The 21287-nt window shown below is 41.3% G+C and overlaps 3 protein-coding genes across 4 annotated transcripts; 2 read left to right on the forward strand and 1 right to left on the reverse strand.

Annotated features, from left to right (window-relative positions):
* The first annotated feature begins 889 nt into the window (after positions 1–889).
* On the forward strand, positions 890–13202 carry LOC125550569 (Vps51/Vps67 family (components of vesicular transport) protein). The gene is made up of 20 exons (XM_048713591.2): positions 890–1236; positions 1965–2104; positions 2227–2281; positions 2357–2464; positions 3420–3518; positions 3597–3674; positions 4539–4616; positions 6621–6695; positions 6914–7014; positions 7824–7891; positions 8527–8600; positions 9396–9462; positions 9637–9749; positions 9921–10187; positions 10282–10398; positions 11056–11127; positions 11227–11277; positions 11582–11809; positions 12471–12647; positions 12903–13202. The coding sequence occupies exons 1-20, from the start codon at positions 1024–1026 to the stop codon at positions 13017–13019; spliced, it is 2298 nt and encodes a 765-aa protein (XP_048569548.1). The 5' UTR covers positions 890–1023; the 3' UTR covers positions 13020–13202.
* An 890-nt stretch (positions 13203–14092) lies between these two features.
* Positions 14093–17469, reverse strand: LOC125550570 (BAT2 domain protein). The gene is made up of 9 exons (XM_048713592.2): positions 17263–17469; positions 16975–17154; positions 16769–16866; positions 16066–16156; positions 15775–15978; positions 15427–15683; positions 14932–15022; positions 14651–14861; positions 14093–14568 (listed from the first exon to the last, which is right to left on the reverse strand). Exons 1-9 carry the CDS (start codon positions 17386–17388, stop codon positions 14357–14359), a joined length of 1470 nt encoding a protein of 489 aa, XP_048569549.2. The 5' UTR covers positions 17389–17469; the 3' UTR covers positions 14093–14356.
* A 142-nt stretch (positions 17470–17611) lies between these two features.
* On the forward strand, positions 17612–21112 carry LOC125550571 (Transducin/WD40 repeat-like superfamily protein). 2 transcript variants are annotated; one of them, XM_048713593.2, is made up of 13 exons: positions 17612–18015; positions 18097–18158; positions 18258–18338; positions 18431–18504; positions 18590–18672; positions 18820–18923; positions 19561–19700; positions 19771–19818; positions 19922–19974; positions 20162–20246; positions 20330–20396; positions 20498–20608; positions 20705–21112. In XM_048713593.2, exons 1-13 carry the CDS (start codon positions 17696–17698, stop codon positions 20755–20757), a joined length of 1281 nt encoding a protein of 426 aa, XP_048569550.1. In that variant the 5' UTR covers positions 17612–17695; the 3' UTR covers positions 20758–21112. The 2 variants fall into 2 exon arrangements, with proteins under 2 accessions (XP_048569550.1, XP_087373855.1); XM_087517729.1 differs by having other exon boundaries at positions 17612–18158.
* The last annotated feature ends 175 nt before the right edge of the window (positions 21113–21287 follow it).

The raw sequence follows: 21287 nt of genomic DNA on the forward strand, positions 1-21287 counted from the left end.
GCAAACACACCCTAACACGCATTACAAATTGGAGTGTGTCCTACCTGGTGAAACATACGACTTTGGTCATATAAGAATTTCCCACATACACAGGGCCTTGTGTGTGGAATCGTCTCTTCTTGGAATATCAAAGTCATCTCTCCCCATCTTAAATTTCGTCTTCATATTTTTTTTCTGATCTATATGGCATGGCTGATAAATGAGTCAAAGAGACCTTTTTCACAGGCGTTTTCTCTCCTTTCCCAAACGACTAGCATGCTTTCCCCTCCAAGCTTTGTTGGCGAGCCTGTGAATTCGTCTTCCATATGCATGTCACTTCGATAGCCGCTGGCAGGAAGGGGCATCTCGGTGCCTTCGCTCCGGCTAGTTATTTAGGTTAGTATTTTTATCTTCGCAGGTGCAACACTCGGGCGGATGGTGCTTCTTCTTCTTCGAGTTTGTTTTCTAGGCTCCGACCCTCTTTGAGTTCGTCCATCTGGACGTACCGTATAGGTTCATGTCGTACCATTGGGGCAGCGAGGTTTGGGTTTCTAATTGTATGTGAACGATGGCGAGATTAGGTGTCGGTTGCTTCAAATCTATTCAAGCTTTCAATAACAACGACCGCGGCTCTTCGTTAGGGTTACACGCCCGAAGATTTTCTGACAGTCGTCGGCAAGGTCAAGCCGGCTCCAGTAGGAGAGTGTCGACAACGACTCGTTCCGACGGCGGTAATGATCATTCAATGATCTAGAGACCTTGATGTACTAATAAATTTTATATGTGTGATTGATGTGCTTTGTCTTTTGATGATCCTTACAATGGATCTTTAGTTTTTGAGAAGACATGGCCGATCCAAATTTGCAATTGAGACCCTAACGGTTTCATTTGCTCAGCTCGTGCACTGCAGGGCCAGGGCCATGGCCGTAAAATTATAGACGAGCAAAACTTCCCAAAAGAACCCCTCGTCTTTCCCCTCTCCGATCCACTCCTACAACCTCCGATCTCCCCGGCGTCCAAGCTCCTCTCCAACCTCGGCGCGAAATGACCACCACCGTCGGCGCCGCGCCGACGGCAATGGACGAGAAGGCCCGGCGCACGCGCGATCTCCTGGCCAGTTTCTACAACACCGACCCCGCGGCCGCCGGCGCGGTTGCCGCGTCCCCGGCGCGGCCCTCCCCCACCGCGGCCACCGCGTCGCCGCTCGAGTCCATCAACTCCACCTCCTTCAACCCTGATGTCTACATGGACGTCCTGGTTCGCCCACATGCTCCCTGCTCCCTCTATACGTGGTCTCCCAGATCCAGCTCTCCGTGTCTCGGTCGGATCTTATGGCTGGGCATGCTTTGGATAGACTAGCAACTAATGTCATTACCTGTAATAATTTCTAATTGATAGCCTCTGGTCACAATTTACCTGATCGATGCACATTGCAGCATTGCGTTGCCTGGCTATAATTTAAAGTATGGGCTCCTTAAACAGAGTTCTGTTTTCATAATTATTTTGTTGAATGATGCATGTGGATGTAAAATGTGTCTCCCTTTCACTGTAAAACCTCAGTTGAAGTTATGTAGAAGCTTAATCTGGAGCATGGTATCTAGGTACATGTGATGGTGTTCAGCACTACTATCATTTTCTGCCCTGTAGCTTAGATTGACCGCCATTCTGATCAGTGGAGTTCCTGTACGAGTTACAATGAACTATATTTGAACTGGTGAACAGTATCCCATTTCCGTATCAGTACCGCATAACTTGCAATATTCAGTTGAATTGCTCGAGTTATCTACACTATTTCCTTGCGGTGTTGGCTTGCTGTGAATAGTTTTATACGAAAGGCGAAATGGTTTTGTTTTTTCCGAGACAAACTTTGTCTGTTATGGCTAGTGGTTATTGATTATTAAGACAGCGCAGTAGGACACATGGAACCAGAGTTTAGCTTGGCAGTTCGAAATTTCAGAGAACTCTGACTTCCTTGTGTTCTGTAGGTGCAACAATCAAATCTGGAAGCCCTTCTACAGAGGCATGTGAAGATGGCTGCCGAGATCAAGAACCTGGACACAGACTTACAGATGCTAGTATATGAGAATTATAACAAATTTATAAGTGCAACTGACACTATAAAAAGGTGATGGTATTTCCTTCACTGTGATAGCTCTCTGCTCTTCCTTCTATTAGTGAGTTTGAGACACTAGTGCTATTACGTGCTATAGTGGTAATGTTCTTTATGTACCTATGTTTCTCCTGCAGGATGAAGACTAACATTGCTGGTATGGAGACAAACATGGAACAACTACTTTCAAAGGTTTGCCGTTTGCATCGATGTTGTTGATGTACTTCTTGGGACATAGTTGAACCAATCTGCCTTTATTTTTGCCAGATAACATCAGTGCAGTCAAGAAGTGACACAGTGAACACATCTCTGTTCAACAAAAGAGAAAACATAGAGAAATTACACCGAACACGCAATCTCCTCCGGAAAGTTCAAGTAAATCCTGTTCTATTTTTGCTATTCTTCTCAAGAACTAATAATATATGCAGAACCGTTTGTGTTGTTGTCCTTGACAAACAATGATTTATACATACAAGTTAGGCTATGTGGATCCCAGCAATTGCAATTTGTTAAAGCTAGTGATCTTCCATTGTTTTCCGTATTTAGTCTTAACCTGGCCCATGTTATAGTGGTCCAATGGACCTATGTATGTTGTGGATTTTGTCCTATGTCTAGAATTGAATGTGACAGTTGGCATAAAACCCAGGGTACTGTATAGTTATTTTAAGTTTTAACTTCTGTGTGAAGCAAGTACAACATAACACATAAGTTGTTGTGCATGTTGTAGTTTTTTTTTGAGGGGAGTGCATGTTGTAGCTTATTTCATTTGGAAGTTGGGTTATGATCATTACATTACTTGTATATCTGTGTGGTTGTGTCTCTTATTTCATAAAAAATGGACCATCCACAACTTTTCCGAAATCAAGTTACTTTATATTACATAGAAACTATGTTGTGCTTGACCACCATGAGTTTTTGTCTTAGTTGAAGACATGCTATGTACTACCTCCGTCCTGGTTTATTGGCCCCCTTCGTGTTTTGTGCCAATTTTTGACCATAAATTTAACTAACAAAATGTTAATGCATGTCGCTAAAAATTATATCATTGGATTCGTATTTGAATATAGTTTCTGATGATATTATTTTTGCTATGTAAAAAATATATTTTATTGGTTCAAATCATGGTCAAAATATGACCCGAATTATGAGGGGACTAATAAACCAGGACGGAGGTAGATGCTTGTTCAGGACTGCTCTTTCACATATTTGCTCCATGTGCTCTTTAATATTCTATTCAGAGTATTAGCACTACCCGTGAGTTCTGAGTGCTGAAGATATGCAGATGCCAGCAAACTTAAGATGATGCCAATTTTCAATATTTTGTTTGCAGTTCATATACGATCTGCCAACTCGGCTCAACAAATGCATCAAGGCAGGAGCATATGTGGACGCTGTTAGATTTTTTACTGGAGCAAAACCTATTTTTGAGGTTCAGTTCAGCTATTTCCCCATCTTAGAAACTTTCCTGACACATTTTTAGCATTATCTATATAATTTTTCTTTATAGGCCTATGGTGATACATCCTTTCAAGACTGTAAAAAAGCATCTGAGGAGGCAATGGATTTGGTTATACAACAGCTTCAGGTAATTGTCTACATTTTGGCTCAGATTTGAGATTTGTATGGAAGAGCTTAATGTTAATCCTCTATTCCTAATTAGTTGGAACCCACAATCTATTTTTCCTTTACATGCAGCCATGCCACATCAGCAAGTTATGCATGTCTGCCATGTCATCAGCCCCACTAGCAAGCATTAATAGCTATAATTTTGTGTTCTTGCAATGAGCACATCATCAACGTTGATGTAGCCATTGGATCTGCTATCTTGATCTATCAACATCCGTGTGATCTAGGCATAGAAAGAGCCTCTCTACCATATAGCACGCATTAGTGCAGTCTCAGTGGGTTTTATAATCTTTTATCTTAAGCTTTTTATTTTTATTTGTTTTGCTAAAATTTCCCACATGCTTTGAATCTTAATGAATGGATTTACATTCTATACGTTATTGAGTAATCTTTAATTCCGTGGTAATGCGTGGGGTATCATCTAGTTTGACAGCAATGATGTAAGATTTCAGTCTTCAGGGGTGTTTTCCCCTTGCTACAAGGCTAGTGCAGTCTCAGTGGGTTTTATAATCTTTTATCTTAAGCTTTTTATTTTTATTTGTTTTGCTAAAATTTCCCACATGCTTTGAATCTTAATGAATGGATTTACATTCTATACGTTATTGAGTAATCTTTAATTCCGTGGTAATGCGTGGGGTATCATCTAGTTTGACAGCAATGATGTAAGATTTCAGTCTTCAGGGGTGTTTTCCCCTTGCTACAAGGCATATAATGAGGCATATAATGTGATTCCTTCTATTGCTTTGTTAAATAATTGTGTTATCCTAATCGTATCATCATGTTTACTGATGTTACTCTTTACTTATTTTAAATAAATTTGCAGGCAAAGTTGTATACAGATTCTGAACCTATTGAAGCAAGAGCAGAAGCTGTGGTGCTTCTTAAGCAACTTAATTTTCCTGTATGTATTTTTGCTATCTCTTCATTATTTACATGCCAATTTTGTTCCAATAAGGATGGCAATGGATATTTGCGGGTAGCTGGGCAGGGTTTGGATATTTTTTGCCCCCATAGGCAGCACCCGAACCCGAACCAACTAGTCTTCGGTAGGGCATGGGCATAATTCTATACATGTGGGTATGCCCGAACCAGACCCAGTAGTCTGACTTGTTGGGCAATATTCTCTGATCCCTACCATACTATCGTTTTCTCCATAGTAAATTTTTTATCTAAAAAACAAAGAAAAATTCACCATCGTAACTTACTCCGCTGACTTTTCAAGTTGTGCTATGTCATTTTGTGAGAATCTTTGATGTTGTGCTATGCCATTTCATGTGCAACTTAGATTGAGAACGGATGCATTGTACACTTGTGCTTATTTGATATTGTCGGAAGTGCTGATCTGAAAATTGGTAAGCGTTTTTGTTGTTTCCTGAGGTATCGCGTATACATGTTGAGAGGAGAAGACCCAATGGATATCCATACCCGATTGTTATCCATCCCATTGGGGTTTCACACGGGCATGATTTTCTGTATGTGGTTTTTTTTTGGGCAGACAGAGTGTTAAGGAGTATTAGTATTAGGTCTAAGAGTCTTATTAGGCTATGTTTGCTTTCCTTGTACCCCAAGTCTTGTGTAATATATATATATATGCCCTTTGGGTCTTGCAATACAATCAAGTTGCATCCATAACATGGTATTAGAGCCTAGGTTTAGATCTCCTTCGGGCGCCACAACTCGTCCCCTCTCCTGATCGGATTTTTTTCCGGTCTGTCTCGATCCAATCTTGCATTGGCCGTTGCTGCTCCTTTCTCCGGCCGGCTGCTGCTGCCTCCCCCTCCCCCCCCCCCCCCCCCCCTCCCTTTCGGCTACCGCTTCTCTGCCTGCGCCGAGCCAGATTGAGTGGCCACAACCTCCCGCCCGCCGCGTTGATCAGCTCAGCGTGTGCCTCTCCAGATCGAGCAGCTCACCTGCCTTTCCACCTATGCGCCAGAACCTTCCCGTGTGTGTGCCATGTCCAGCCCGCCGCGTTGACGAGCTTAACACAGAGAATGCCTTCATGGGTTTGGGTATGGATTTGATATTGGTTCAACCCGAGCCGAACCCGACCCATTGCCATCCTTTCCAAGTAGTTCTCGGTTTGGTCTTTTTATTAACAAAAACTTAATAACTTTGCTCTTCTTTCCAACTCTCCTCACCTGTCCACACTCCTGACTTGAAGGATGAGTACTGGATGGTGAGAGAAGCATCTGCAAATTGCATAAAATACAGACACATGTATCATAGCCACTGGTCACTACTCTTTTCGCAATTGACACACAATTTGTTCCTAACAGTGTGTGCTCTCGTAATTATCACTATTTGACCGTCAGGCACTAACTGGCTAGTGGTCATAATGTCTAGTGCTTTTACAGTTTGCACACATAAGAATCCTATCAGATAGCCTGGTGGAATTTCCAAACTTAATGATTGTTGAATCGGAAGCTTCCGGGCTTCCTTCTTGTATCTCTAGGCAGCGGATGTGATTTATTTGGAGCACAGGTAAAGCAATCTGTTAGTCAAAGTCCAATTTAGTATGACGACTGAGCCATTTCATAAAACATTTCTCTGATGCAAATAATGTTGGCTTGTCATGTTAAACAACTATCATTTTCTCTGTCCATCACTTTCAATCACTCAAACGAGGCATTGCAAATACATTGAATCACTGTTTATAGAACATCCTGGAACTATGTGTATGATATGGGCATGTGGCTTCACAGTGAATTACTGAAAATAATATGGTACAGCCTCACGATCTTTTTATGCAAATAATATTCGTGACTAGTCGTGTTATTATGATGTGCATATTGAAGTCAGAGTTTGTGCTCATATTGCGCTGATAAATAGTTATCACACTGTTTGCATATGTTGTCATTTGCTCTGTAAATCTTTTCATATTATTTTATGCTGTATCTGTGAACAGGTCGACAACCTTAAGTCAAACCTACTTGAGAAGCTTGAAGATTGCCTTTTAAATTTGCAGACCGAGCCCACACAGGTATATATCAGAAATATTAGAACAAATAAACAACTTGCATTTTATTTTGGGTGGAAATTCTGTAATCCACCTAGCTTGTGTTGCCTATGTTGTGATTTCGACATGCATTAAATCATCTAATATAGTACCCTACAGATCTAGTCTATTTGCAGCACTTTACTTCCGTTTTTGTTAACTCCTATATATATCATAATGCTATTTTGTATGTTCTGTCGCAGGCTTCAGTTGGTGATATTTCAAAGACATTCCGTGCTTATCTCATAATATTTCCTGATTCAGAAAGTCGTCTCATTGAACTTGCACATGCTTTGTTCACAAAGTAAGCATCACATACTTTATGCAATTTTACAAGTGGACCATTAGCTGTTTTTAAATCATGAATGACTACGTCCTGTCCATGGTACTTGCCATTATGGAACCAAGAATACTGACCAAGGCAATTACCATTGTAAAAAAATGAAGTCGTACACTAAATCCTGTGTGCTAAAACAAGTAATTTGCCTTTGAACAGTTGAACCTGAAGTAGTGTGTCATAACATATTATATCTCCAGTTCTCAATGCACTTTTAGCATGTGTTTTTTTGTGTGCTGATTGATGCGCAAAGCCTCTGTTTCTCTGAATGTTGCAGTGAATTTGTGTTCATTTTTCTTGGAAGATGTCTTCCTTTGCTACCAAATCCAACAATTGGCTTGAACATTCTACTTGAGTCACTTAACTTTATTTTTTGCTTAAGTATTCTCTAAGCTCACACATTCAGAAACAAAATTGATATCTCAAAGTACTATGGCACATCGCCAAACTAAAATCATGCAACCGACAGAACTTTGAAGGTTTTCTTTTACTACCAATTACAACACAGAAGGAAATGCAAGTGGAATATTTTCCTATCTCTTGGGCATCATGTTACCTGTACATATGTTCGATTAGTAGTGTGCTAATACATATTTTATGCGGCGGAACTTGGACACAAAAATTGCTTCAATCTGAGGCAGCCTCAGATGAACTGAAACTAGTCTTTCTATTAAGCTCCCCTTTTGGCTTTTGCTTCTTGTTTATTTTAAATATATACTATTAGAAGTTCAACCCATATGTTTGTCTTATTTCTATTTGTGCTATTTTGCATGAAGCCGTTATGAAACAGTCAGAGGGGCTCTGAAGGAAAGAATTCCATCAACAGATCTGCTGGCAATGCTACGTAAGAGCTTTATCTATGATACAGTGCTATCGTAAATGTGTTTCCATTATATCAAGAATAATAGTGTAAAGCTCTACATGTTCCTTTTTTTGACATGAAAATGCCGTGTTCCATTTAGATCTTTTAGTCATTAGTCATGATACGAACTTACAAAGGACATTTTGACAAATACCTTGGTGATTTGCCTTATGAATGATGATGCTAATTGCTAAGTAAGTTTTATCCAATCATTTTATAATGTTTTACTTTGTTTCCGTGTTATGCTGTACTATGTATAATGGAAGAACTACTATGCTGTTACTATAATGGAAGGATTGTTATGCTGTACTATGTATAATGGAGGAATGACTGCAAAGCAGTGGTCTTCAAATTCAGGATGAACTTTGGTTGAGTTTTGAAGAAACTAACTATTAAATTTGAATTGGTATCAACTCAGTTCAGTAGTGGATATTTAACTCCTACCTTGAGAAAATTCTTATCTTGAGAGTGTTGGCGGTGCTTTTACCATTAATAGCCATGCATGTTAAGTTTTTTTAACCTTCAATGTCCATGTATCTTAATACGATTTTACTGTGGGTTTTGAAAGACCATTGTATTTCTCTTGACTTAATCCTTCTATGATACGATGATCGCAGGAGGTTTATGGGAGGATGCAACTGCCATCGACGAAGTTATATCAGAGGCTGCACTGCCAGCTTTTTCATTGGAGGTTTAGTCTTCACCCTGCAACAGTCGCATTCATGTTTCAAATTATAATATGCTCCACCTTTTAAGACGCAAATGATATATTTTTCTCTGTTTTTATAAATCCGATACTAACAGATTTCATATTGTGTCACCCAGTTGATTTGTTTTGCCTAGAATCAAGTAGAAACTACATTCCAAATATGCATAATTTTCTCCATGCGTTAGCGTTATGTGATCCTTTCTGGTCGTTTCTTACTTTAGAATATTGGTTGAAACAATAGTGCCTTTTCCGCTTACCACAAAGCGATTAAAGTATTGGAACGAGGGACACTGTTGGTGGAGGAAAGCATATTAGCTGCTAATTCCGTCCCATTTTTGAAGGCAAGACGGCATGGGAGTGCACCTTACAATTGATAGCCCTAATTATCCACATTTAGTTATGATGGACTGGAAAACAGAAGCTTGCCCAGTATACGCTGGTTTCCTTTCTCAGTTGTATTGTTGTCGGTAGTGTTGAGTACTATTTGAGCACTGGTTGCTAGGGGTGAACTTATGAGATATCTTATCTTGACAACCCATGTGAATTCACAAAAGAACCAATTTCTTTTTGTAAGATATAAGCTAAATTTCTCAAGTTTTTTTATTTAGATCTGCTAATTTCCTTTCCTCCCTCATATGTTCTTATTCAGGGATATAATGAATGTTATTCAATCCCCTTCTGTAGTTGCTTATTTGGGACATCCATGTCTAAAGAGCTGTGTATTTTTCTCGATGCTGATTTAATATGTAATAAGCAACAATTTCTTTGCTGTGTCAGACTACTCGAGACATTATTAAGCAACACATAGCAACTGCCTTTCTTCATCTTCAAACTGAAATATCAGGTTGCTCCCCTCCCACTCAGTTTGCTTTCATTTGCAGTTTTTGCACAGAACTGATTGTACCTCTCGATTATGGATTTCATTTGACAGTAACTTAATTTTTATTTATCTTGTAATAGTACAAGTATATTTGGAAATAAGAAAGTAAACTTACATCTATTGGGCATGGCTGAGCAGATGTACTGGTCACACATTCAACATCAAATGAGAAGTTAGAAGAGTCACAGCTGCAAACTGCCATGGAAAAAAGCAAAATTAAAGTATCCCAAGGGTGCATAGATCTCCTGCAGGTAAATATCTGGAAGCCCTAAAAATCATGTGACCATTCATTTCCATTGTTACTATGTTGAATAATGTAAAATAGTTCTGCCCAAGTACTGGATTGCTCATGCTTGTGTTAGAGAAACCTTATACAGTTGTAGTATATTTCAATGGTCTCATTTTGACTATGTTGCTTTTAGGAATTCCGTCATCTTATAGATGGGAATACAGAGTTGCTAGTAAAGCTGAAAGATTTGATTATTGATTGGGTACAAGAAGGTTTTCAAGATTTCTTTCAGAAACTTGATGGGCATTTTCATCTGCTTTCTGGGAGAAGCACGGGTTTCTCTCAAGAGTCAAGTACTGTGGATTTTGTGCAAATTGACAAGGTTCCAACAGTGTTGGTACTCATGCTTGCGCAGCTTTGTGTTTTCATAGAACAGACAACGATTCCTAAAGTTACAGAGGTATATTTCTTCACTTGCTGACAGCCTTTCTTACATTTGAGAAACTGGACAGGTGAATGTGTGCTGAATGATTCTGAACTTTGTTATTTTCTAGGATCTGGCTGATTCTTTCTCTGGAGGGGGAGCACGTAGCTCTGAATATGGACCACCTTTTGTACCTGGGGAGATATGTCGTCTATATCGTTCATCTGGGGAGAAATTCTTACAACATGTAGGCACAGACATTTTCTGTACCTTTCTTTCCCTTCCATTCTATTAATTTGAATTCCTAGTTGATATTTTTTCTGTATGGTGGTATGCTCCCTGTGTGCCATACAGTGAAACTGTTCATATTGAAAAGAAAGAAGGTTTATATGACTTGGTCGGCTAGGGCTTTCTACTATTCTTCTGGATCATTACGGCATAGTAGCATGCACTATTATAACTGACAATCATGTAATGGGTGTACACAAATCTATTCTGAATTTTCCGAGAACTTTTTGACCTTTTTTTGCAGCTCTGAGAGTAATGTAACTGCATGCAGATTGTTGAGCATGCCAAGTTAGGTCCAAAAATAGCATCACGAGAATTAGGTGCTAAAGGAACTTAGAATAACCGTGTGTCATGAAAAGCTGTCAGTCATAATATTGTTATTGGTCTAGAATGTTGAACTAATAAACATCTTCAGTAATAATGACATACTCAATCCGTTCCATATTAAGTGTCGCTGATTTAATACAAGTTGTACTAAATCATGTGGTGAACATGTGGTGAACTGTCGCTTTTGCCGAGAGATAGTTGGGAACATTTTTTTAATTCAAGTTTTCACTTTGGAAGTACATTTTCTTATCATCTGGCTGTAGCTGAATATTGTTTTTTCTGGAATCAGTACATAAATATAAAGACTCAGAAGATTTCCAAACTTCTTAATAAGCGATTTTCGACACCGGTCTGGCTAAAGGTTAGCTATCCTATCCAACATGAACTATTTTTCGTTCATTGATCATTCTGCTATTTCTAGTTTGCTCACGTTTGTGTTCTGTATATTCAACCAAAACAGCACAAGGAACCACGGGAAGTTAACATGTTTGTTGATCTACTTCTCCTAGAGGTTTGTTCAGTTTCTTATCCTATTATATACTCCCTCCGTCCCGAATTACTCGTCTTAGATTTGTCTAGATACGGATGTATCTAGACATGTTTTGGTGTTGGATGCATCCGTGTCTAAGATGAGTAATTTGGGACGGAGGTAATATTGAACAATAGGATACCATGCGACTCTACTTCATCTTAAAACTGATGCTTACATTTCACTCACTACTGCATATTACTGCCATCTGCTTTTCAAGAACATGAAGCTCATGCTGGAAGGGTTTCTCTTACTAATACAGTAATAAATGTTTCTTACCCTGCAGTTCAATGGCGTAGTATCTGAAGTCAAGCAGATCTTACCTGGTTTAATCCGGCGACATCGGCATTCTGATAGCACTGGCAGCACCACTTCCTCTAGAAGCAATCCGATGCGAGAAGACATGTTGAACCGATCAAACACAAACCGGAGTAGAAGTCAATTTCTAGAAAATCATCTAGCAAAATTATTCGAACAGAAAATGGAAATATTCACCAAACTTGAATACACACAGGTGGAGATCTGCTTCACTTTCCTCTCATATAACTTTTGAAACTGCCTGTTTCCCTTTTTGTTTTACAAAATGCGTAATACCCTTAGGATGTTTTTCATCCCTTGTTGATTAAAAGTCTTTCCCCTTGCTAGTATAAACATATTGAGTGGAAACCATCGATCTTTTAATCTATCCAGTATTTGGATTGGGGATACATAATGCAACTGTCAACCAGAGTTAGGGCAGAAGTTAGTGACTGCTCCTTCTAGTCACATGAGCTTGTCACAGTAGGAGTGTAATGGTCAGTTTCTAGCAATGGGCCAGCGGTTATCTTTTTGACTACCTAGAATGGTCACAAGAAAAAATGAGCACATAGTGCGGCATAAATTGATGGACAAATTTTCACTTTAGAACACAAAAATACATCAAGAATATTTCAAAAGAATATAATAATTGTTTTTTAGAAAGCCACCGCAGTCCAAATGCAGCACAAGTCAGAGTGTGTCTTCTGAAAGAGGTCATGCGTCTTACTGATTGAATTTACTGGGCTTGTTGCAGCAGTAATTTTATAGTTCAAATTTAGGATTAACTTGCTAGGTGATCATGTAGAATTTCCTTTTATTTACATCTACACCATATATCCATTCTGACAGTAATTTCTTGTGTGACAAATAAATTTCAGGAATCTGTAATTTCTACCGTCCTCAAGCTTTGCCTGAAAAGTTTGCAAGAATTTGTCCGGCTTCAGACCTTCAACAGAAGTGGATTTCAGCAGATTCAGTTGGATATGGAATTTCTAAAGAGCTCCCTCAAGGAGTTTATTGATGATGAAGCAGCCATAAGCTTTTTACTTAAAGAGGTTAGACATTACCTAACATTGAAATTTGAATCACAACCCAAAAAGATTTAGTAGTTTTATTGAGTTTTCCCATACTATGCCTGCTTGTATCTAGGGGTCTTTACATAAACACTAAGCGCAAGCATTTGCATACATCACATGTCAATAAGAGTTGGGATCTTTTGTGTGAAAGGGAACTGTTGCATATTTAGTTTTCTCTTGAGAACCTGTCTCTGGAAGATGTTTGAACATTGTTTATTTCCCCCTCCTTTTCAGGTGAACAATGCTGCACACGAGAGATGTCTTGACCCGATACCTCTTGAGGCCCCAATATTAGATAAACTCATAAATGCAAAACTGGCAAAAATCAAAGAGCAAAGCGCGAATATGTAGTAGCTACCCACACATTGTACCTCTCAGCAGCATTCAGTTTTATTCAATTTAATACACAGTATTCAAGCTATGTGCATATAGTTGTGGGCTTGTGGCATGCCACCATCTGTAATATGTAAATCTGAGGTCAAAACACTCGAACTGAATCAACAATGCCTGAAATGTATACTTCTTGAGCTCTCAGTTTCCCATTCTGTCATTGTATTGTCATGAGTCTTGACTCCAGAGTTGAGGTAAATTGTGAGCAACCTAGGGCCGGAAGGCGGAAGAAGAACTGTGTTATGCATTTAATTGAGTGGACATTTAGGAGCTGTTGAATGCAGAAAAAAGATGCAATACTTTGAGGGCGCAGCTCGTGGAGAAATTATGAGGTAAATATTCCACAAATTGTATCCCATTCCAATATGCTATTGACTTGATAGTACACGTGGGAGCTTAATGACATACACTTTTTCTTTATTGGCAGCCTGATTGCTACGATTACGGAAGTCCATCCACTCGACTACCCTCTTCTTTTTGGAAAGAACTAGTATCTGGATTCAGACTGGAATTTTGCATGTCTTGATTGTGATTTTCGCTGCACGTTACCGTTGGTTGCTTAGACTTGTACCATTTGCGTTTCCCAACTATGGTGATCTGAAAGATATATTTCTTTACAGAGGGAGTATTTTAACAATCTTGGCCTGCAATATGTACATGTACCCAGGAAGATGATACAGCCGGAGTAATTTTTGGTTTTGAGATGCAGTAATGTGGGGAAGTATAAGCGTAAACAAGGCATCAACATTCGGTACCACCTGCAAAGAAATGTCTTGGAAAAAGAGATGATTGGACTGATTCTGCTCAACTTATTTTGGTCATCGGCTCTTAATAACACATAGTTGCTTCGCTTGCAAACTGCCCACTTACAAGAAATCATCATTCCAGGTCAATGTAACGAGTTTTGATCAAAGAACACAGCAAATCGCAATAATATGTTCTCCTTTCTCAATAGTATCTCACGTGCAAGAAAATAAATGAATAAGAAACAACTAATATTGTGTATATACTATATGTCTACTAAATGATGGCGCTTAGGTAAACTTCTATCCCAATTGCATATATCAGTAATTCTCATTGTTCTCAGGAAAAAGTAGAGAGCAACAATCTGCCATGTGCCAAGAAATACAAACGAGACACAGCCAATTACTGATTTCACGACGCTTGAACAAACACACCACAAGCCAACCAGTGTAGCTTTCATAACTAGCTAGAGGCCCTAACTCTGCCTACCCGCGCACACAAAATGTACAGGAAGAGGTTAACAATAACAACAGTGGGGAGGAGGCACTCCAGGACTAAACACTTGGCATCGAGGTGCAGACAACGACGTATGCGAGGTACTGGAGGGCGTCTTGTAACTTGCTGACGGCACTCGTCTGGTCGGATTTCAGATGGCTGGATATATCCTTGGCTTTCTCCTGCACCGACTGATGCGGGACATCGCCCTGCTTGTCTGCCAGAGCATTCTGTATCGCTGCTGCATAAGCTTCCGCAACATCTGAGATGCCTATGGATTTTAAAAGAACAAAATTAAGTTTTTGCGTCCAACATTCAAGTGCACGAGGGGAAATAGATTGTTTTCGTGGTACCTGTAGCAAAACTTGTGGCGACCTTCTCGATATCCACAGCGATGGATTGTGCCCTCCATCTGATGATTTCTGCCTTCGAGATGAGATCTTCAGGCCAATCGATTTTCACATCACTTTCATCTTCGTCGTTTGATTTGTTGGCAGCAGAGATAACTGATTTCCCAAGCACCAGAAGCTGAGAAACTGCAAGGCAGCACATCTCTGACAATCTCTGCAGGACGAAGTGTATCACAGACATATTACAGTTTTAGGAGAAACAACATTATATAACGTGGACGTACATGAACGCCCTCCGAGTGAATGGTCTCTAGCCTATCTGTAGTTCGTTTGATGATATCACTCGGAGAAAGTCCACCCAAGCCACTTGCGAACCTGCAAAGCCGATTAGTGAAACCATGTAAGATGTTTAAAGAAATGAGTGCCAAAATATGAAGCTCGAATGCTCTAAGAAACTCCACAGGAGTAAAACTGGGACGAGCTTATTGATGAACTGAAAATGTGGGGTAATTTCACTTAGTCTTGTCAGTTACTAGACATTTTAAGCAGTCCCTAGTAGTTTTATATCACTGTCAGGTCACCCAAAATGCGAGTTTCTGCAGTGGATAATGGATGATGTGCAATAGTGTTCATTGCCTTTTTAAAGTTTCTGTAACACATGCTAACATGGGTTTTTCTGCATGAACAATATCCCATTAATTGCATCATAACCTGACAAAACCAGACAACAATATTAACATACTAATTTTGAATTTACAGGGTGAACGAGTTATGCCTACCCCGCAGCCATTTTAGCAGCCTTGCTCACACTCGAGTCACATAACTTCTTCATTTCTGCATCACCATCAGTATCAGCTGCTTCAATCTTCTTCCCTTTGTCAGAGTCTGGTCCATCTTCCTCAATCTTGGTACTAAGAGTAAATAGCTGCTGTATTTCTTTGATCTTTCCATCATAATACGTTTTCTGCTCAGCAACAAGTTTTGTTTTCTTCCTATTAAATAGCAGCGCATAGTGGCTTGACAGTGCTTCCAGTTCCTAGTATAGAAAAGACCACAAATTAAGAAGGGCAGACAGCCAGAGACTGATAATCCAGCACATGAAGAAAATGTGAAAACAGAAGCCGCACCTCCAACTGATCAGGTCCTCCATAAATGTAGAAACATCTGTCGAATGATACTTCTTCAGACTGTTCCTCTTCTGTTTGCTCGTCACCTTCACCAGTACCACCCTTTTCAATTTCCATACCAGTCTCTTCAATGATCAACTCCATCGTCTCTTTTCCAACACGCTCAAGCATTTCCATTCCTTTGGCTGTAAATGACTTCCCTGTCTGTGGTAATCAAGGTTTTAATATAAAGATACTTTTACAAATGGGTAGAACAGTAGAAGAAATATCAGTACTAAATTCTAGGTTTACCTCTAAAATGGTTGGTGCTATTTCAGATGCTTTGGCAGGTAGTTCTCCTTGTTGAATGGTTTCAGCAAGGCTTGAAGCAGAAGTTTCCAATCTAAGAAAGCAACCCATATTATAGATAGAAGGATAGGTACAAACACATTAAATTGAAGAGTTCCTTTTTCAAGCAAAGGAGTCTTTTTTTTTTTGCAGGTTTGTTGGCACTCAAAACATTATTAAACTACTAACACAAAAGTGAACATGACATGTTGACACTGCAAAATGATTCATTAACAGAATTATCATTTATAAAGAACAATAAAGCAACGTTTTGATGAAAGTGTTGCTTTTAGAATCCCATCTATGCTAAAATAGGAAAGCTAGTTAATGGCGTGTCATTCATATTGACAATAAGCCCAATACAAGGATTAACCTGTCAACGGGCAAGAAATCCATGTACTCATTCTTGAACCAACAAAGCGAAATGAATAGATCAGCTTTCTCTCATTTTAAATTTTAATTCGGGAAACTTGTAACCATAATCAGCATTCTGAGTGGACAGCTAATCATTCATATCATCGGAGGATTTGATCATAGGTGCTTCCACTGTTCCATGTACTGTAGGTTCAGCAATTCAGTATACACATGCAATATACTAAAACCAAACACTAAGCAACTCAGGGAATCAAAGAAGAAAGAGAAAATGTAAATCAAAAGGGGGCTATACTTCTGAACAATTAGCGAGCCACTCCTCCACGCACTTCCAAGCGCCTGCCACGTTCCGGTCGTGATGCTCTCCACCGAGGTATCAAACACCTTGAGCCCCTGCAGAATCCCAAGACACAGATTACAAACACCATTTCACCAATCCATCGACCACATTCACTGGCATTGCCGAAAACAGCGAGAGGGGGCGGCGAGGCAGGTGCTAGCCTGGCCCAGGAGCGAGTCCTCGCTGGCGTCCTCCAGCTTATCCAGCGCCGCCTTGCGGCGCTCGTCCCCCTCCTCCCCCTCCGGCTCGTTATTCCCCTTGTCTCCCCCCTCTCCGGGCCCCGCCTCCTGCTCCGGCGGCTGCTGGATGTCGGCGATGGCGCTCTTGGCGACCTCCACCGCCTGCGCAGACGCACCGCATCACATCATCAGAACCCTAACCGTCCCGCCGACAAACAAACAAAAAAAAAAGTGCAAACGCGCGGAAAGGGGGCCGGAGAGAGCTCGCACGCCGCGGGAGATCTCGGAGAACACGGAGAGGCCCCAGCCTCCCCACCCTCCTCCGGCCTGCTCGTCTTGCTGGGTCTTCCCGGCCTCCGCGGCCGTCGCCGCCGGCGCCGGCGATTCGTCGGACATGGCGTTTGCCGTGGGGGTTACTGCTGCTCTCGCCTCGCCGGATCTACCACTGCAATGCAACCACCGGTGGGAAGTGGTGGGTTAGAGTTTTTTTTTCCTTTGAGGGGCGCGTGCGTGCCGTGCACGTGGGGTTGCGGAGCGTGCCCGACGCGTCACGGCCCACGGGCTAACACCGGGCCAGGCCCACGAGGGCACGAGCCGCTCCAAAATCCTCGAGAAACCCCAGGCCCGGCCCGGCCAAGCAGTCTGGTCGCTCTGCCGGAGAGGAGAGAGAGAGCGGAGGGGGGAGGGAGAGTTCCTTCCAGCGATGGAAGAAGCGGCGGAGGAGCGAGCGGCCGCGCCGGTCGCCGCCGAGTTCGAGGATGCGGCGGAGAACGGGACGGAGGGGGAGGAGGGAGGCTCTGCTCCCGCGGCAGAGGAGGACGCTGCTGCTGCGGCGGCAGCGTACTCGTGGCCTGAGCTCCGCTTCGATCTCCCGCCGCGCCGCCGGTACCACTTCGCCGACCAGTTCCGCTCCCCTTGCTCCTCCTCCTCCGCCGGTAACTTCCTCAAGGGCGTCAAGTGGTCGCCCGACGGCTCCTCCTTCCTCACCAGCTCCGACGACAACTCCCTCCGCATGTTCTACCTGTACGCGCGCGCGCCTCTCCTTATTCCTTCCCGTACCTTCTTATGCCCTCGACTAACGCTCCTTGTTCCTTTCTCGGCCAGGCCGGAGGACGCGTACAGTGCTGCGGCGGAGCACACCGCAGAGGCCGCCGTCGGAGGCCAAGGTGCGCCGCGTCGCCTGTTTTATAGCCCTTGTTTGCTGAATGGCTGCCGTTGTTCAGTTATTTCTCGTGTGTTTGACTTTTGATGAATTTTAACTGCAGACTCCTATGGCGCAAGCCTCCAGGTGAACGAGGGCGAGCCCGTGTACGACTTCTGCTGGTACCCCTACATGTCCGTGTCTGGTGAGTGGATTGCTTCCTTTGTCATGTCACGGCGGGTTGCATTGCAAGCTGTACAGCTTTGGTGAATGCAAATATGTCGTGTTGTTTTGCAGATCCAGCCACCTGTGTGTTTGCTAGCACCAGTCGCGATCATCCGATACACCTCTGGGACGCCACCACCGGCGAGGTAGAGTTGGCTGCTTACGCTTTGTTGCATTTGGTGTATGGATAATGAAAGGTCCATTTCTGATGGTTCATTGGGGTAACTGCAGCTTCGATGCACTTACAGAGCATACGACGCCATGGATGAGATAACGGCTGCACTTTCGATATCGTTTAATTCTACAGGATCCAAGTATGTGCACTGGACTCTACCATGTGATCTGCATTTGTGTTACAAATAGAAAAATGCTGAAATTGTGATGGCCATGCAAGTTTGCAACCACACTGAAGCACAATCTTTTTTTACTGCTTAACTCAACATGGATATGGTGGTATGTAGGCTTTTTGCTGGATACAACAAAGCAATCAGAGTGTTTGATGTTCATCGGCCTGGTAGAGATTTTGAGCAATACTCTTTGCTTAAAGGGGGTGAAGGGCCAACTGGTAAGTGGAAGTTCCACTGGTTTACTTCGTAGTTATACTATGCTTCAAGACAGCATATGATTTCAGTTGGGGTTTGAAACAGAGAAATGCGCTAATGTTGATTTAATCTGCATGCAACTTTGGTTGTCTCTTTAAGGATTCACCAAGAAAGAAAGAAATTACTTTCCATCACATGAATTAAATGTTAATATTCATGACTCGTTAAGTTTACCGATGACTTTTTGTATGATGAAACTGTGAGTAACAATGTCAGTTTATTACCACAATACTGATGAATGCAATCTTGAGATAGTATTAATTTTCATTATTATTTTTGCATAATCGAACTCCGAAGTAACTTTGTGCCAGGACCTTGTTTTTCCTCTTATATTGTTTTTCTACAGAACTTTGCATTAGAACTTTGGAAGGACTTTCACTATTAAAAATCAGGCTATAAATTGTGACTAGGACCAGTAGTTTGAACATAAATACATTTTTCATGGAGACTGAAAGATTCTGCACGGTTGCTTATTGTAGATATCTCTTGACGGGTTTTTATCAGTTCAAGTTTTAGCTAATATTGATGAATATGCTTTATTATCATGTTCCCATGACTTAAAACAGTCGTGAATGCTTTTGACCTCCTTGTTTCCAACAGGTATAATATCTTCAATCTCGTTCTCTCCTCAAAATGGGATGCTCGCAGTTGGCTCGTATAGCCAGACAACAGCTGTTTATGCGGAGGGTAACATGGAGCCATTATATGTTCTACATGGCCAGCTTGGGGGTGTTACACAGGTTTGTGAAGCAACACTACTTGCTTAGCTTTTGCTGTATGGATAGCAGATAACAGTGATGCAAATCTCAGGTGCTTTTTTCGAAAGATGGAAATTATTTATATACTGGAGGGCGGAAGGTAACTAAAACTCCTCGTATTTTCAATAATTGATCTCAAGGTTCTTCATCACATATATTTTGGGACGATACAAACAACTGACGTGGCCATGATTTTTTGTTAGGATCCATACATATTATGTTGGGATATTCGGAACACCGTGGACATTGTTTACAAGTAAGTATTTAAACACATTCTAGATTACTCCCAAAATTCAACATATTGCTTAGAATAAGTACAATTCGTTTGTTGGATTTGGGAAGTGGAATTGATAGGTTAATCTGTCTTATTTTATAGGAATCATATTCTTCTGACTTTTGTCAAACTCTTCCCATTTTTTTTCTGTGTGGAATCCCTTCATTAGGTTGTACAGATCGTGTGATACTACCAATCAAAGAGTACAATTTGATATTGAGCCCTGTGGCAAGCATCTTGCCACTGGTGGGCAGGTTTGCTTCTCATGTTTTCCGTTCATTCTTGTTCTTATTCCAAACCATTGAACCTTTGAAACATGATTTTTGTGTTTCGACAGGACGGCATGGTCCATATTTACGACCTTCAAGGTGGCCAATGGGTGACAGGCTTCCAAGCAGCTGCTGGTATGTGTTTCTAAATTTTTGTCTATAGAGAAGTTTACATAACATATATGCAATTCTTTTATGGTACAGCCCATGTGATCTCTTTATCTCCTTGATCTTAGATACTGTCAACGGTTTCTCCTTCCATCCATACCTTCCTCTTGCTACAACATCGTCTGGGCACAGAAGATTTGGTATGGAAGATGAATTTGAAGAGGAATCGAGTTTGGCAGGTGTGTGTCAATGTTCTAGACTTCAAGCATTTGTAATGCGTTTATGTTGCTTGAATGGCAGGTTCTCACACTTTATTATTTATTTTGCACATTTAGGTGATGAGAACTGCTGCTCTGTCTGGAAGTTTTCTTGCTCACAAGAATCTTGAAACATCAAACTCTGAGCTGTGGAGGGACAGTTGAACATTTTGGACAGCAGATGCTGGAAGTACATGGTGTAATGCGATCAGGCTATAGCTGTGGGTGGGCAAGAACTGGATGCAGACCGCTAAAACGCACACTGTACCAATGAGTTATTAGAGAGTTCACCGGCTTATCCTGTTCCAGGCAGACAACTTGCTGTGCTGGGTAACAAGCTGGTAAACCATGATAGTCCGATTGTTTTTTGGGGAATATGAGCTGATTTTTTTTTTATCATGGCATGTATCGATGGGATTTGCGTGTATAAACACCTTGTATGCTGGTCGATTAGGCCCCCATTCAATTCAAAGTCTTATTTACTGATGTCTCGTCATTTGCAAGTTTTCGATGGGGGCTTTGTTCGCTCTAACTTTCCATATGTCCATGGCCACCTATGATCTTGTGTACATCTTGAATTTGCTTTTTAATTCAAGTTCCATGGTTGCAATACTTGTACCTTGTGTTTACTAGAACACCCATGACTCGAGCATAACGCAAC

The sequence above is a fragment of the Triticum urartu genome, chromosome 4A (assembly GCF_056163025.1).
Source record: "Triticum urartu cultivar PI428250 chromosome 4A, HENAU_Tu73, whole genome shotgun sequence".
NCBI classification, from domain to species: domain Eukaryota; kingdom Viridiplantae; phylum Streptophyta; class Magnoliopsida; order Poales; family Poaceae; genus Triticum; species Triticum urartu.

What these genes read in the sequence shown, in the direction of transcription:
- LOC125550569 (XM_048713591.2), top strand. Translation starts at nt 1,024, where the DNA reads ATGACCACCACCGTCGGCGCCGCGCCGACGGCAATGGACGAGAAGGCC. An exon ending in TCTTCAAACTGAAATATCAG is followed by an intron (nt 9,463 to 9,636) that starts GTTGCTCCCCTC and finishes ATGGCTGAGCAG; the next exon opens with ATGTACTGGTCACACATTCA. An exon ending in CCAAACTTGAATACACACAG is followed by an intron (nt 11,810 to 12,470) that starts GTGGAGATCTGC and finishes AATAAATTTCAG; the next exon opens with GAATCTGTAATTTCTACCGT.
- LOC125550571 (XM_087517729.1), top strand. Translation starts at nt 17,696, where the DNA reads ATGGAAGAAGCGGCGGAGGAGCGAGCGGCCGCGCCGGTCGCCGCCGAG. An exon ending in AGGGGGTGAAGGGCCAACTG is followed by an intron (nt 18,924 to 19,560) that starts GTAAGTGGAAGT and finishes TGTTTCCAACAG; the next exon opens with GTATAATATCTTCAATCTCG. An exon ending in AGAGGAATCGAGTTTGGCAG is followed by an intron (nt 20,609 to 20,704) that starts GTGTGTGTCAAT and finishes TTGCACATTTAG; the next exon opens with GTGATGAGAACTGCTGCTCT.
- LOC125550570 (XM_048713592.2), bottom strand. Translation starts at nt 17,388, where the DNA reads ATGTCCGACGAATCGCCGGCGCCGGCGGCGACGGCCGCGGAGGCCGGG. An exon ending in AGGACTCGCTCCTGGGCCAG is followed by an intron (nt 16,867 to 16,974) that starts GCTAGCACCTGC and finishes GGGATTCTGCAG; the next exon opens with GGGCTCAAGGTGTTTGATAC. An exon ending in GAGGACCTGATCAGTTGGAG is followed by an intron (nt 15,684 to 15,774) that starts GTGCGGCTTCTG and finishes TTTCTATACTAG; the next exon opens with GAACTGGAAGCACTGTCAAG.